General features: G+C 32.1%; 3 protein-coding genes across 3 annotated transcripts in view; 2 read left to right on the forward strand and 1 right to left on the reverse strand.

The window, feature by feature from the left end:
• LOC132905995 (DNA/RNA-binding protein KIN17) overlaps positions 1 to 16,477 on the forward strand; it is an 89,151-nt gene that overhangs the window by 1,211 nt on the left and 71,463 nt on the right. The gene's annotated exons all lie outside the window — the stretch shown is intronic.
• On the forward strand, positions 169 to 14,471 carry LOC132905990 (fatty acid synthase). Its single transcript, XM_060957800.1, has 8 exons — positions 169 to 657; positions 5,673 to 5,877; positions 5,972 to 6,325; positions 6,417 to 9,568; positions 9,626 to 10,070; positions 10,193 to 12,972; positions 13,057 to 13,290; positions 13,383 to 14,471. Exons 2-8 carry the CDS (start codon positions 5,763 to 5,765, stop codon positions 13,479 to 13,481), a joined length of 7,179 nt encoding a protein of 2,392 aa, XP_060813783.1. The 5' UTR covers positions 169 to 657; positions 5,673 to 5,762; the 3' UTR covers positions 13,482 to 14,471.
• Positions 14,651 to 16,378, reverse strand: LOC132905997 (2-oxoglutarate and iron-dependent oxygenase domain-containing protein 3-like). Its single transcript, XM_060957810.1, has 5 exons — positions 16,150 to 16,378; positions 15,327 to 15,764; positions 15,104 to 15,257; positions 14,917 to 15,043; positions 14,651 to 14,844 (listed from the first exon to the last, which is right to left on the reverse strand). The coding sequence occupies exons 1-5, from the start codon at positions 16,263 to 16,265 to the stop codon at positions 14,702 to 14,704; spliced, it is 978 nt and encodes a 325-aa protein (XP_060813793.1). The 5' UTR covers positions 16,266 to 16,378; the 3' UTR covers positions 14,651 to 14,701.

Here is a 16,477-nt window from a genome sequence, read left to right on the forward strand (position 1 = left end):
ACGTTACTGCACTAGGATATCGATCTTGACTGTGTATACCGGCAACAATTCTGTGCCAGTTATCGGCAATGATAATATTAGTATTATATAAAATAAAAACGCGACAAAGTTAACATGTGACAACCCATGAACATTAAGCATGTATCCAATCAATCGAATTTTAAGATATAAAACGAAGTGTTGTATTAGTCGCAAGGATAAATATAAATCAGGGAAAAAACGGAATATTCGTAACGGAAGACGGAACGCTGGTCCATTCTCATGCGCGTGCGTACCGGAAACGTGAATTCCTATTGGTCGACACCATATGGTCTGATGTCAGACCATAAGGTCTGTCCAATTCAATAATAACGAGATGCTCACGGGCTAGACGCTAGCCAGTTTTCTGCGACGTGCACACTGGACTTGTACTGGTTATATTGATAGGAAAATCGCACGTCGCGTTTCTAAAAAATATTACTAAACAGCTAGGGCCATTTCTGTAGTTAAATATCATTACACATTCCATAGTCTCTTCATTCCCTTTATTACAAGTTGCTCGTCAAGATCTACATTATTTATTATACCAAGTCGGTGGTGTACAATAGTCGAGTACGCAGGCTTTTTGGGAAAGGAACAGAATTCACAACATTTGTCAGGATTATACCCATGTGCGAGGTAAGTGTTGTTTTATTTTCAATTAAAATTATCATTTTGCCACTGATCAATTTACTAAAATATTATCAATTTGTTAATGTTATTTAAATGACTGTGATTATATATGAAATTATATATATTTTTGGAAACATTATAGAAAATTGATCAACTTATTGATTATGTTGGAAATTAAATATTTCAATTATAAAAGTATCATTACGATGTCAAAGTATAATAATTTTAAATATCCAATGTTTTTTCATTGATAAACTTATCAAAATACTATTGACTTATTAGCAATATTATTCGAATTATTATGATAGATACATTATCTCCTACATTTTTAAAAACATAGTAGAAAATTAATCAACTTATTGATCATATATTATTCGATGTTTAATTCTTTACATTTAAAGGTATCATTATGATGTCAGGATATAAAAATCCGTTAGTATATCTGGTTCACTTGAACTGTTATCATTTCTATATGAACTGTTTAGTCATACAAGCGTAACAGAAATACAACCTTTCATTCGTAGAAACATAAAATAATCACTTTTGTAATATCGTAACAATTGTATAAATTTTATACCACGAATTAAACAGCAATAATAGGTGCATTAAATTTGTTTGGGTTCTGTAGTTCAATCAACTATTAAAATTCATATTATTTAGAGTCTTAAAAATTAATTGTATGACTAGCTGTTCATTTTCTCATTTTCTATGGAATCTTCGGTTCTTATATTTTTCGCAATATCACTCATAACAAATCTAATCGCGGTTAGATTTTACCTGATAAATTACGATTACGCGTGAAGTTTCTATTTGAAATAATATCAATAACAAAGAGGTTTATACGGAGAACTAACTATTAATTTAATTTATTTGTTCTTTTGGCATTATCTCTATACAGTATATGTCTATTGCGATATCATTCGTATCATATCTGACAGATTATATCTTTTTCTGATATATTTTATTTTATTATATATATTATTATTATATTCATTATAATATTATATTTTAACTTGTATATTCTTTCACGTGAACAGAACCTAGTTATACTTACACGAATGTTGATGCGAATAACATGTTTTATCTTACGTCAATGTCAAGTCTACTTGTACAAGTTCTTACTATTGTATCTTACACGTATCTAACGACCGAATAGTACTATGTTAGACATAAATAATGCGGTGTTTTTGTACATGCCACAGTAATAAACAAAAAATCATCTGTTGTCCTAGTAAATGTTCTATTTCTTTATTATAAAATTTGTATTGTAACATTTCAATTCATTTCTTACGTTCGTTTGTTTTAAATTCATTTCCAAAAAATATGAAGTGATTCTTAGTAGCTTTTGTACGTGTTGTCAAACTCATGACTGATAAATGATTCAAGTTACTCATGTTTGGTACAGAAAAAGAAATTTTTTTTCTTATAAAGAAGATAGAAATTGAGTGTCCGTTTAAAAAATATCAGTAATTTTTTCAGTAACATTGTCATGGCTGCTTTAAAACAGTATGTGTTTAATTAAAAATATATTTATCAAATATTCGATATTTTAAATAATTTTATATAGTTATTAATGAGTAACGAATAAGCTTAAAGAAATTTGTTTACATAAAAGTATACAAAATTCGATTCGCTACAATAACTGAAACAAGTATTTTGATTCTACAGTTTGCAATCACCTGCGTAGCACAACACGTGACCAATTCATGTAAAGCGCTAATGCTGAGCGATCAGTTTTTACGTTTTTACCTAATCATATTCTTTTACGCGATAAAATTATTTGAGACCAGCGTGTAGCACGATATATTCTATTCTTTCGTAACATTATTAATATTAATTAGTGATAATTAAATATATTATTCTTTGCACTATCTATCTATGTCTTATTATGTATTTAAGTAAAGATATACACAATTAATAACAAAGTTTATTTACATATATATCTTTTAAATTTTAAATATTATACTAAAAATTTTAACTGCACGAATTTTGTTAACACATTGAAACATATACATATTGTTAAAATGTAACACAGTTTAATCGCTTTTAAAAGAACTAAAACAATAGAAGCTACAAAAATTACATACATTTGAAATTTTACATAAAATCATAAAAATTGTAGACATTAATATTATATTAATGTCTTGTAGATTTTCTCAGCATCAATAATAATATGCTACTATCTCTTTGGCGTTGCAAAAATGTATGATTTTGTAATTTTTCGACGTGATTTTATCCCATGAAATTTTTTAGTTAATGTTTTAATTTTTTAATTTCTTTTATGAATACATTAATAAAAATTTAGTTTCTTTGGTAAGTGACATATACAAAATTCGATAGGTGTACATATATGTAGACTTTTGTGAACGATAGTACATGTAACAATAAAGCAAAACACAGCATCAGATATAAGATCAAGTAGAAATAGTTCAATAATTCCCCTAATATTCACCAAATGTTGTTTTAATGATTTTAATTTACGTAATTCATTTAAATACCACTAAATGTGTTCAATATGTATTTAATGACGTGAAGAGTTTTGTATGACGCGAATTATTCGGTTATTTAACATTTGCATCATATATTTAATATTTATAAGGCAAGCTAGAATCTTTATTCAAATTTTTTATCAGGTAAATTTCTACTTTATTACTTTAAATAATCTATGACTTTTTTTACTATAACTGTTTATGATTTCAAAGAAATTTTATTTAACCAATATCTTTTATCGTACCGGTAAATAACAAAATAAAAACTGGATCAACATGTTTTCTAATTTAAAGAAATTGCACATTCAACATTCACATAAGGTTTGCATATTTTGAAGGCTAGTGATATTTATTTTCCGGCACGATTTGAATTCATAAGACACTTTTCTTCACATGTCCATCAAGAACAAAGTGAAATCATAAATCATATTTTCTTGATATATATTACATTGCCAACTTTAGAGATATTGAATTTCGTGAAAATAAAACATAAATAAAAGAAAAAGATGATGAATTATTACAAGTTTCTAAGATCAGGTGATACCAAGTTATTGATTAGAAATATAAAAATATACGAATTCTGATATGTGACCACTGACGCGGGGGCCAAAAGCACTTATGTAATACGCAATTAATGCCTAGAAGCAAATAAAATAAATATTCTAGAGATAAATTTGAAAGTAGATGATTATAAATGTTTTTCGTTCAATGATTCGTAACATGATATTAATCTCAAAAGAATTTCAGTTATTTTTCAAGAATTATAAATTCAAGTTCTTGTGAAATATTACATCAGCGTATAATTTATAGGAAAAAAAAAAAGAAATAAAAGTTACATATATTTATGTTCGCGCCTCTGTAACAATTTTTTTAAATGTAAATTAGGCATTTAAATGAAAAATTTATTAATTAATTCAAGTACAGTCATCATAATACGTTATTTACACAAGAATATATTCATATACATATATGTACCTGAAATGTTTCTGTCCTATATCTATCAGATATCGTTTCACTGAAACTTCATGACTTACATAATCAATTCACAATATTCTCAATAACATACATTATCTATAGATAGATACATATTTATTAAGTGTAGGATTAACTAAACAGTAACCCAGTAATATCGTATATATTTTTACATATATTATCGTTATCATTTTATATATTATCAAATAAATAACTATATGTACATTTTTAAAAGTACCATAATGAATTTTCATTGTTTGTAAAAATATGTACATATATATTGTTGAGCATTCGAATTGTTATATTATTTCAACTTACTGTATAAGAGGAATGTCATAAATTTAGGAATTATGAAAATATAATTTATATCGTGACAAATACCAATTGTGCAATAAAAGATATTGAACAACGTAAAACGTGTTAATTTTTTAATTTGACTGTAATTAAGCGTTCTCGTGAGAAACATATTTCGTGTATCGTACGACCTTTTTAATCGTAAATCTTCATAAATCGGTTCAGTATTTGTTTAATACATATTACGGATCAAGGTGATAGAGGAAATCAAACATCGTATGATATGATCGTAATTATACATAATCAATCATACATAAATGACATGTAGAGTCAAAAAATTTTATCACATAAAATATGTTAACAAATTATGATGTAACAGTTTATAACACGTGATGATATAATTTATATCGCATCTCAACGTTGGGGTCAGGTCATCGCTGTATCACGTGTTCTACTATTACGTTTCAATCGAAAGCTACTCGGATAATTACATGAAGATAGGAAAATGATAATTACATGAAGATAGGGAAATGTTAATTTCGACCGTTTCGCATTTTATGCATTCAGTCTTGACATTTGAACGGAATTGGCATTAAATATTTATTAGCATATTGGAAATATAGAACAACAAAGAGATATTTGTCTTTTATATTCATTTTTTTGAATAGTTACATAAATAGTCTCGTATATCAAGAATGTATGCTTTACACATGGGTATAAAAAATAGTTGTGTATTATTTTTGAACATGAATTTAATAAATATTAAATAAGTATCAAATATGTATATAAAAAACAAAGGTTAAGTACGTTGGTAACACCGGGCAAGCGATGTTGCATCTTGCGCACATAGTCACTACTAAACTGATTTATCCGGGAGTGAATCCAATTGAAATCACTCAATTAATCGCATGTCGCAGAGGAGATACTACAATAATCTAATACAATTGCTGAGACGTCTGAAGTATTTAATAAGACAACTGGTTATTGCTGTCCTACATTTATAGAATTTCGGTTTTAATTAACAAAATAATACTCCTTAATCGGTATTTTTATATAATCGCTCCTTTTTTTTTTTTTTTTTTTTTTTTTTTTTTTTTTTTTTTTTTTTTTTTTTTTATAGAATTTCTTAATATATTAAATTAGAAAAAAATGTTACATAAATATCGATAAATTTATTCTGTTACGTGAATCGATTAAAAGAGTATTCTATAATATTTCAAATATAATTTTTTTAATAAGTATCATATTTTTATTTCTAATTTTCAGCTTACAGTCCACTAGGCTCCATACGTCTATTAAATTCTGTAAAAATAAAGAATACACGAAGGAAAAGTTGATCATATCATATTTGTCACAATGCCAGCTCAATTTGAAAGTGCAAATACTCCCATTGTGAGAGAACCAACTATGTTGAACAGCAATACTAACGCATACGATGTAAATAACGAAATTGTCATTAGCGGTTTCTCAGGTGAGTAATTCCATCGCCATATATATAAATACATCTCGAATTATATAATTTTACTTACGATTTAATATTTATAATTTTTTTCACATTTCTCTAGGCCGTTTCCCGGAATCCTTAGACATCGAAGAATTTAAGAAAAACTTATTCGAAGGTATCGACATGATCACAGATGATGAACGTCGTTGGCCTGCCGGTCTCTTTGGTCTACCTAAGAGATCTGGTAAACTGAAGGATCTCAAATCGTTTGACGCTACCTTCTTTGGTGTTCACGCCAAACAGGCTCATGTAATGGATCCACAATTACGTCTTCTGTTAGAAGTAGTTTATGAAGCAATTGTAGATGCTGGTATCAATCCAAATGATATTAGGGGATCCAAAACTGGCGTATTCATTGGTGTCTCGTCGTCAGAATCAGATGAATTTTGGTCTAAAGATCCGGATGAAATTAACGGTTGGTAAACTTAATATTTCTGGCAATAATATATTAATAACTTAATAGTAATAGTAACAATAATAAAATAATGATTTAAATATGTCTACAGGATACGGATTAACGGGATGCTGCAGAGCTATGTTTCCAAACAGGATTTCATATACATTCGACTTCAACGGTCCTAGTTATGCAGTAGACACCGCGTGTTCTTCGTCTTTATATGCCATGCACCAAGCAATTGTATCAATTCGTTCAGGTGAATGCGACGCAGCTATAGTCGGTGGTTGTAATCTTCTTCTAAAACCTACCAGTTCTCTTCAGTTTCATCGGTTAGGCATGTTATCTCCGGACGGTGCGTGTAAAGCGTTCGATACCGATGGCAAAGGATATGTTAGATCAGAGGCTGTCTCGGTTCTTCTTTTGCAAAAAGCAAGGGATGCACGCAGAGTGTATGCCACTGTTTTACATGCTAAGACCAACACCGACGGTAACAAAGCGCAAGGAATCACTTTTCCCAGTGGAGACATGCAGAATAAATTGATGCGTGAAGTTTACGCGGAAGTAGGTGTTAATCCTGCAGACGTCGCTTACGTTGAAGCTCACGGAACGGGAACCAAAGTCGGGGACCCACAAGAAATCAATTCGATTGCAAATCTGTTCTGCAAAGGTAGAAAAGGTCCTCTATTGCTTGGTTCAGTTAAATCTAACATGGGACATGCAGAACCTGCCAGTGGAGTATGTTCTATGGCAAAATTGTTAATTGCCATGGAAGCAGGTGTAATCCCTGGTAATCTACATTTCAAGAGTCCGAATACAGACATACCAGCATTGAGCGACGGAAGTATACAAGTTGTTGATAAGAACATGCCATGGAAAGGTGGACTCGTAGCGGTGAATTCGTTCGGTTTTGGCGGAGCTAACGCTCACATTCTTCTTCGTAGCAATCCTAAACCAAAGTTGTCGCCAGTTTTAGACAATAAAGTACCCAAACTAGTTACCGCATCTGGTCGTACATCAGAGGCTGTGAACTTACTTCTGGACAAAGCCAAGGAACACGAAAAAGACGATGAGTTCATTGCTTTGCTTCATGATATTCACACGAATAATATAGCAGGTCATCTTTATCGAGGATATTCCATTATGGGAAATGTCAACACTCGAGACGTTGATTCATATGTCAATGAAAAGCGTCCTATTTGGTTTGTATTCTCTGGCATGGGATCTCAATGGCCCGGTATGGGTAAAGATTTGCTCTCTATCGACATATTCCAAAGAAGTTTGCGAAGGTGCGCTGAGGCTCTGAAACCTGAAGGAATTGATCTAATGAATCTTATTCAAAATGGAACAGCTGAAACCTTTGACGAAAATGTTTTACACTCATTCGTGTCCATTGCAGCCATTCAAGTTGCTCTTGTGGACGTATTAACGTATTTGGGTATTCAACCTGATGGTATTGTTGGACACTCCGTCGGCGAATTAGGATGTGCCTACGCAGATGGCACTTTTACTCCGGAACAAACGGTTCTGGCTGCATACTGGAGAGGAAAAACAATCAAAGATTCAAACTTACAGCCAGGAGGAATGGCTGCTGTAGGATTAAGTTGGGAGGAAGCGGCAGCTCGATGTCCACCCGACGTAACACCAGCTTGCAACAATTCAGCAGACTCTGTGACAGTTTCTGGTCCAATTGAATCTCTCAAAAAATTGGCAGTTGATCTGCAAAAAGATAACATCTTTATAAAATTGGTGAATAGCTCTGGTGTCGCTTTCCATAGCAAATATGTAGCCCCAGTGGGTCAAAAGCTTCGTACTATGTTGGAGAAAATTATAACAAATCCGAAACAGAGAACTTCCAGGTGGATTTCTACATCAATACCAGAATCAGCTTGGGGTACCCCATTGGCACAACTCAGTAGTGCTGCCTATCACGTGAATAACCTATTATCGCCTGTACTATTTTACCAAGCACTAAGTCATATTCCAGAAAATGCGATTGTTATCGAAATTGCACCACATTGTTTACTGCAAGCAATCTTGCGCAGATCATTGCCCTCAACTGTGACCAATATTGGGCTACATAAACGAGGTCATGAAAACAATCTGAATTTCTTCCTAGAAAATATAGGAAAGTTATATTTAGCAGGAGGACAACCCAGAGTGTCTAAATTGTATCCACCAGTTAATTATCCAGTTGGACGTGGCACACCAATGATTAATAGCTTGGTTAAATGGGACCATTCTACAGAATGGAATTTTGCTGACTTTACAGGAACTAACGCATCTTTTGGTGAAAATATAGTGGAAGTGAATCTGTCCAAAGAAACAGATGCTTATCTAGTTGGTCACTGTATCGATGAAAGAATTCTTTTCCCTGCTACTGGTTACCTAGTGATTGTTTGGAAAACCTACGCAAAAATGCGTGGAACAGATTTCGAGAAATTGCCAATTACATTTGAAAATGTAAAGTTCCAAAGAGCTACCATTATGCCAATGGATGGCACTGTGAAATTTTCGATCAATATATTCCTGGGCACTGGAGAATTTGAGATTTGTGAAAGTGGATCTGTGGTAGTAACTGGAACAGTTTTTGTACCAGAAAACGTTGATAAAATGTTATTAAATATACCTGCTCCGATTGTAAAAAATGAAAGTACTGTCGTGGAATTGAATACAACTGACGTTTACAAAGAACTCAGACTCAGAGGATATAATTATACTGGAATTTTCCAAGGAATTAAAATTGTCCATAATGGTGGTGTTTCTGGTAGACTTCTCTGGAATGACTGGATTTCTTTCATGGATACCATGCTTCAATTCAGCATCCTTGAAAAGGATTGTAGAGGGCTATATGTGCCAGTTCGCGTGCAATATGTTGCCATCAATCCCACTGCTCATTTAGAGTTTGTTGAAAATTATAAGAAAGACGAAGGTGTTCCAATATATTCTTATCCAAATATTGGTGTTATTAAATCAGGCGGTGTTGAAATCAGAAAGCTGAAAGCCTCTTTGATTGCAAAGAAGCAACAGATTCGACCTCCTAAACTTGAAAGATGTTTGTTCATACCATATGAAAATTCTCAACCATTAGTGCAGGATCCAGAAAAGGCTAAAGTCCATGCTCTTACTATATTATTACTAACGGCCTATGAAAATATAAAAGGAATCAAACTGAAAATAACCGAAGTGTCTGGAGATCGTCCTGTGGATTCTCTAATCTTGCCCTATATACAGACATGGTGTTCTCGGGAACCTCTATTAAATGTAAGTATTTTACAACTGCAGTTTAAAAAAGTAAGACTTATTGGATATTTTTCTTAGGGGGATTTACAACTGACTGCAGTTTTGCGTAAAAGATATGCCAGCTTAAAACAAGGTATAAAAATTGTAAAACGCAATGCGGAAAAAGAACCAATTGGTCAAGATTTGCACATTGCAGTAGCTAGCAATGTATTAACTGACAATTCGTTGAATGTATTGAAAAATTTGAAAGACAGTGTGACGAACGGAGGATTTATACTTTTGGAAGAAACAGCTCAAACTAATTTTAACTTGGTAGATCCAGATTTGGTGTGTGTAGCAAAACAGGTCATTCCTGGAAAATCTTACATTCTACTCAAAAAGAAAGAAGTAAAACCGGATCCTATAATCATACAACTAACGGAAAAGAATTTCTCTTGGATAGAAGGTGTTAAGGCAGCCTTGAAAAATGTTGTGGCTAAGAATCAGAGACCTTTGTTCGTCTGTCAGGGTGAAGAATTATTTGGTAAGTGTCATTGAACGTTTTTTGCAATATATACAGACAATTATAACATAACAGGCAAAATTACAATTTCTATCAATTATTAAAATAATCTTAATTTTTATAACATGTGATATCTTTTATAGGTATGGTTGGATTTATGAATTGTATACTTAATGAAGATGGTGGTGCAAAAGCATCTTACGTTTTCATTCAAGACAAGAACATGCCCAAATTTAACTTAAATGATAAATTTTATGCTGAACAACTGGACAAACAAATGTTCGCTAATGTTTTGAGGGGAGGTCAATGGGGATGCTACAAACATATAGAATTAGATCAACAAAATGAATCATCTCTTCAAGTTGAACACGCATATATTAACGCTTTGAACAGAGGCGACCTGAGCAGCTTAAGATGGATTGAAAGTCCATTGAGCTATTACCAACTAGAAAAGTTCCCAAATACAGAGTTATGCTCCGTGTACTACGCGCCATTAAACTTCAGGGATATCATGTTAGCAACTGGGAAACTGCCTCCAGATGCTCTTCCCGGAAATCTAGCTACGCAAGACTGTATATTGGGTCTCGAATTTTCTGGACGTGACTCGAAGGGTCAACGAGTTATGGCTATGGTGCCAGCACGTGGTTTGGCAACCACTGTTGTAGCTGATCCTGGTTTCATGTGGAAAGTACCTGAAAAGTGGTCTTTAGAAGAAGCAGCGACCGTTCCAGTTGCTTATGCTACCAGTTACTATGCTCTCTGCGTTCGAGGTCACATGAAACCCGGTGACAGTGTTCTGATTCACGCTGGTAGTGGAGGTGTTGGACAGGCGAGTATCTCTATAGCCTTACACGCAGGATGCAAAGTATTCACCACTGTTGGAACACAAGACAAACGGGACTTCTTGAAAAAAATGTTTCCTGTATTGACAGATAGGAATATCGGCAACTCTCGAGATACTAGTTTCGAGCAACTGATACTTAATGAAACTAACGGGCGTGGTGTAGACATAGTGCTTAATTCATTAGCTGAAGAGAAATTACAAGCTAGTATCAGGTGCCTTGCTCAGGGTGGTCGTTTCCTTGAAATTGGAAAATTCGATTTGTCGAATGATTCGCCTCTGGGTATGTCCGTATTTTTGAAGAACATTTCTTTCCATGGAATACTTTTGGATGCGATCTGCGAAGATGATGGCCCAGAGAGACAAGAAGTTGTAAGACTTGTCAGTGAGGGAATAAAAAGTGGTGCTGTTCGCCCACTTCCTTCCACGGTCTTTTCAGAACAACAGATTGAACAATCATTCAGATATATGGCTACTGGTAAACATATTGGTAAAGTTCTATTGAAGATTCGAGACGAGGAAAAGCAGAAAGTTGTACAATCACCGCAAAAAGTAGTTTCCGCTATTCCACGTACATATTTGAATCCTGATAAGTCGTATATATTAGTTGGTGGTCTTGGTGGATTTGGTTTGGAATTAGCATATTGGATGATTTTACGTGGTGCGAAATATATAATCCTCACATCGAGGTCTGGAGTAACTACAGGCTTCCAGGCATTATGTATTCGTCGTTGGCGCAATATGGGTGCACACATCAAAATTTCGACGGCAGATGTAGCAACATTGGATGGAGCAAAACAACTTATAAAAGAAAGTAAAGCATTAGCCCCGGTTGGTGGTATATTCAATTTGGCTGCCGTTTTGCGAGACGGCCTGATTGAAAACCTTACTGAATCTGATTTTGTAATATCAGCATCACCTAAAGTCAATGGAACAAAGAATCTGGATATAGCATCGCGAGAATGTTCCTCATTAGATTATTTTGTTGTGTTCTCATCTGTTACAAGTGGAAGAGGCAACATAGGTCAAACTAATTATGGTCTTGCAAATTCTGCTATGGAAAGGATGATGGAACAAAGACAAGCGAATGGTTTACCTGGTCTTGCTATTCAATGGGGAGCCATTGGTGATGTTGGTCTAATTTTAGACAAACTGGGTGGTTTTAATGATACTGAAATTGGTGGTACTTTGCCGCAGCGTATACAAAATTGTCTCGATACAATGGACATATTCCTTCAACAACCACATCCAATTCTGGCATCGCTTGTTACGGCAAATAAAGATAACGCGGTAGAAAGCTCAAATAAAGTTAGTGTTGTTCAGGCAGTAGCCAATATTTTGGGGATTAAATCATTAGAATCTGTTAACGGTAGTACTAGCTTGGCTGATCTTGGAATGGATTCCTTGATGGGAACAGAAATTAAACAAACCATGGAAAGGAATTACGATATAGTATTATCTGCTCTTGAAATTCGTAATTTAACATTCGACAAGTTAGTAAAATTAGACAATACTTCTGGGGCGGAAGCAGGAAATGCTGGTGCTGATTCAGATGATGAGGAGACCATGCAAGATGCTGCTGGTTTCCTCTCATTTGAAGGTACGGAGATCGTACCTGTCAAGATTATTGTTCCACTCAGTACAGCGAATTCGGCTGGGCAGCCATTATTCTTTGTTCCCGCTATCGAAGGAGTTGCTGCACCATTCAAAACTGTGGCCAGTGAATTGAATCGACCTGCTTGGAGCTTCCAATGTACAGAAAACTGTCCATTAGAATCTGTATCAGCATTAGCGAATTTCTATGTGAGAAAAATGCAGGCGATTCAAACTGAAGGACCATATAACATAATAGGATATTCCTTTGGATCTTGCATTGGTCTGGAAATGGCTATTCAGTTACAGAAAGCTGGACATAAGACAAACTTAACTGTCATCGACGGCTCGCCGGATTTCATAAAATTACATTCTGTGGAACTTGTAAAGCGTGCTACCGAAGAAAATTCAGAAACGATTACAGATGGTTTACGAAAATGTTTAGCGTATTTTGTCAGGCAGTTCAGGAGCAACATCACTTTCCTTAAGGTATTTTTATTTTCATACATACATTGTTTCATAATTTTACCATATATTAGATATTCTATTTTATCTATTTTCTCTTTTTCCTAGTTATATGAAATACTGAAAAATATAAACACAACTGAGGTTGTATTAAACAAAGTGGTCGAATTGATAGACGACAAAAATTTTGACTCTGAAGATTTAAAGAGTGCTGCTCTATTATTCTACAAGAAATTGAAGGCGGCTTTCTTTTATAAACCAGAAAAATATGATGGAGAAATGGTATTACTTAAAGCCAAAGATAGCTTTGTTCCTCTAAACAATGACTATGGTTTATCGGAGGTAATTATTACGTTTACACATAAAACATTAATTTATTGATGTATATATGTTTCGTCTTTTAAATTCTTATAATATGTTTAATCTTCTTACAGATTTCCAAAAAAGTAAAAGTTATAGAACTACCCGGAAATCATAGGAGCATTTTATTAGGGAAGAGCGCATCACAAATTGCGAATATTCTAGGATCGTAAAAAATGCATCTCAATTTATAAAATTATTTGAAGTTTATTATGAAGAAATTATTAAACTCAAAGAATTTTCTATAATATTAATATCATTACTTAAATGTACATAAAAAGTTGCATAGGTACATTCCAGAGAACTTTCAATGTACATTGATATTGATGGAGATCATCAAAACTTAATATGTAATATTTAATGATTCCTACATATTTTCTGTAAAGTTACTTTTGTACAAATGTTTCTTCTTTCAAATCTGTATATGCATTGTTTATATCATCTGTATTATTAAGTTATATAGCCAACTTCTTTATTTTCTAATCATAGATATTTCAATTTGTGGAATGAAAAATAGGTACCAAGTTAAAGGAATAATTTTGTGGTCCCTTTTTTATAGTAATTTTGCACATACAAATTACTATTATTATAAGTTTATAGTATATTTCAGGAATTCTTACTATAGGTTTTTGTAATGGTTTTATAGTGGACAAGTACTATTACTTAAACATATAGTATAAAGTATGTATACACAAAGATGGTTTATTAAATTTCATTGTGTCAAATATTATTTCAAATTTAGGTTTCTTAAAAACATGTGATACTTTTAAATAGGAAAAGAATATGTACAAAGAACACTTAAAACACAAAATAACGATAAAACAACTCTTATACATCTTTTCCACTCTTACACTTTTGAATAATCTATAGTCTATATGGATAAATGTAACAAAACAGAGACATTCCAGTGATGAAATTCAATATACATATATTCTATGTATATTTATATACATTAAAAATGTATTGCACATAACATACTTAATGCTTTGTTAAAAGCAACCATTTATACTATATTTTTTCATTAGCATTAAGAGATTGGTTTGTTAAGTAATAAATATGTATATGTTCATAGTTATTTTAATTGTCACCAGGCGTATACATTGTGCATTCGTCGTATGTTCTTGTATCATATTGATAAGTAAATAAAGGATATAAAAAATTAATTAGTTCAAGGACATTCTTCTGAAATTCGATTTCAGTAATTCTTGTTGATATAAATTCAACAATTTACACGCACATATCTAAATAAATATCTAATATATGTATATAGTTACATATAAACTTCTTTTGGAATGAGATATTTTATTAGAAGGAATATTTTAAAATAGGTAAATTTCTAATATAAAATTATAATGAATATATATTTTTTGCTTATACAATGATCTTACTTTTCCTATTTTATTCGATAATTTGGATCAGAAATTGCGGCATTTGGATCACACGTAAAAGATATGGTTAACGCATATCGAGTTCCTGATTGTACTCTTTCAACTTCATGTAAATTCTCACTACCTGAAGTAAACATAGATACTCTACCTATAAAAGAAACTTGAAATAATATTTTTTCTCGCTTATTAACAGTATTTTTTCTTTGCAATCATCGTTTACCTTTACGAGGTTCTATTACAGTTTTTACATTATTTTTATCGACAAACATAAATCGACCTCCTTCAAAATCCCTTCCAAAATCGTTCAGATAAAGTAAAGTAGTATAGTGGAAAAATTCATATGTTTCCTATAATAAAAATAAAAATTTCAAAATAGAATATTATAAATTATTTAATAATTTATGCACCTTATCAACATGAGGATGCCAATATTCGTCATGTATCGTTTTTGCAGACACATTAGTCATTCGGGAAAAAAACGTAGGCTTTGTTAAAAATATTTTGTTTGAAGGTATTCCAAAGTTATGCGCTACTGCATGTTGTATCTTAGTCTTGGCTACTCTGCAAATGTTGTGGAATTACAAAATTGGAAATAATATTGTTTTAAATAACTATGAAGAATTTATATACTTATAAATTGCAAAATCAGCACTATTGAATATTTCTTTTGCTTCTGGTAAAGTGTAAATATCTATAAAGCCTTGACCTTTACTCAGAGCACCAGAATGAAGGTCCAAAATACTTGCACCTCCATCAGAACCAGCTAAATTCAAACCATTTACTGCCATTTTTAACAAAACATCAGTTTCTGTTGATGACACTAATTTATCTGTAACTATCCTTCCACATCTTTCGGGTACACATTCAGGATATGTACTTATTTCAGCTTCATAATCGCTCGAACATCTAACATTCACAGTACGACTTAATAAAATCTCTTTCTGTTTAGCCAAATAAATTTCTTTACCCTGTCGACTACTGTACCAAACTATGAATAATACTGCAAATATTAGGGCAGAACGAGACCATACCCTCTGATAAGGAAATCTTACAGAGGGCCCATATTTTCTGCAAAATAATAAATCTTATAAATTTTATTCATATATTTTTAAAATAATTTATCATAACCAAATTAGTAAAATACATTTGAGAAAAGTTATGTAAAATTAATCTTTTATAGATAACGTAAATTGTATAAAATATATCACATAAGAAAAAATATAGAAATAATATATGTATATTAAAAAGTAACATATCACAACGTAATATGAGAATGTCTGAATATATTAACCTATACAACAATATTTATGTTCAATTTACATTAAAAATTTTAATAAATAAGACGTAGCATTTTACTCATAATAACTAATATTTGTAAATTTAGCACTTTACAGAAATAAATTGTATTTTCAATAATGTTTTAAACTAATTGATTGATTTTTATTTCACATACAACTTGATATTTTCACTTGTGTCCTCTTTTACATTTTCTTCACTTTTCTCATTCTTTTGGTTTGTTTTTTCTTTTTTTATTTGCTTCTTTTTTGCTTTCTTAGTTTCTTGTGTCATTATTAATACAATTTCTTCGACAGTACTAACATCTGTCCAAAAGACTTGCTTTCTGTTTGTTTCTATCACTGTATTTTTGACATTCCTAATCTAGTATTATTAAGTACTACGTAAAACAAAAGTGAAAAATATTTCGAAGTGTATTCAGTTACATCAAAATATTTCGAAATATATATATATATATTTGCACGAGTTTTAGCGATATGTAGAGT

This window comes from Bombus pascuorum, chromosome 4 (assembly GCF_905332965.1).
Source record: "Bombus pascuorum chromosome 4, iyBomPasc1.1, whole genome shotgun sequence".
In the NCBI taxonomy this organism is placed as follows: domain Eukaryota; kingdom Metazoa; phylum Arthropoda; class Insecta; order Hymenoptera; family Apidae; genus Bombus; species Bombus pascuorum.

Coding starts and splice junctions, on each gene's coding strand:
- LOC132905990 (XM_060957800.1), top strand. CDS start 5,763: ATGCCAGCTCAATTTGAAAGTGCAAATACTCCCATTGTGAGAGAACCA. Junction 6,326..6,416: donor AGATCCGGATGAAATTAACG/GTTGGTAAACTT, acceptor ATATGTCTACAG/GATACGGATTAACGGGATGC. Junction 9,569..9,625: donor CTCGGGAACCTCTATTAAAT/GTAAGTATTTTA, acceptor TATTTTTCTTAG/GGGGATTTACAACTGACTGC.
- LOC132905997 (XM_060957810.1), bottom strand. CDS start 16,265: ATGACACAAGAAACTAAGAAAGCAAAAAAGAAGCAAATAAAAAAAGAA. Junction 15,258..15,326: donor GCTGATTTTGCAATTTATAA/GTATATAAATTC, acceptor CAACATTTGCAG/AGTAGCCAAGACTAAGATAC. Junction 15,044..15,103: donor GGCATCCTCATGTTGATAAG/GTGCATAAATTA, acceptor TTTTTATTATAG/GAAACATATGAATTTTTCCA.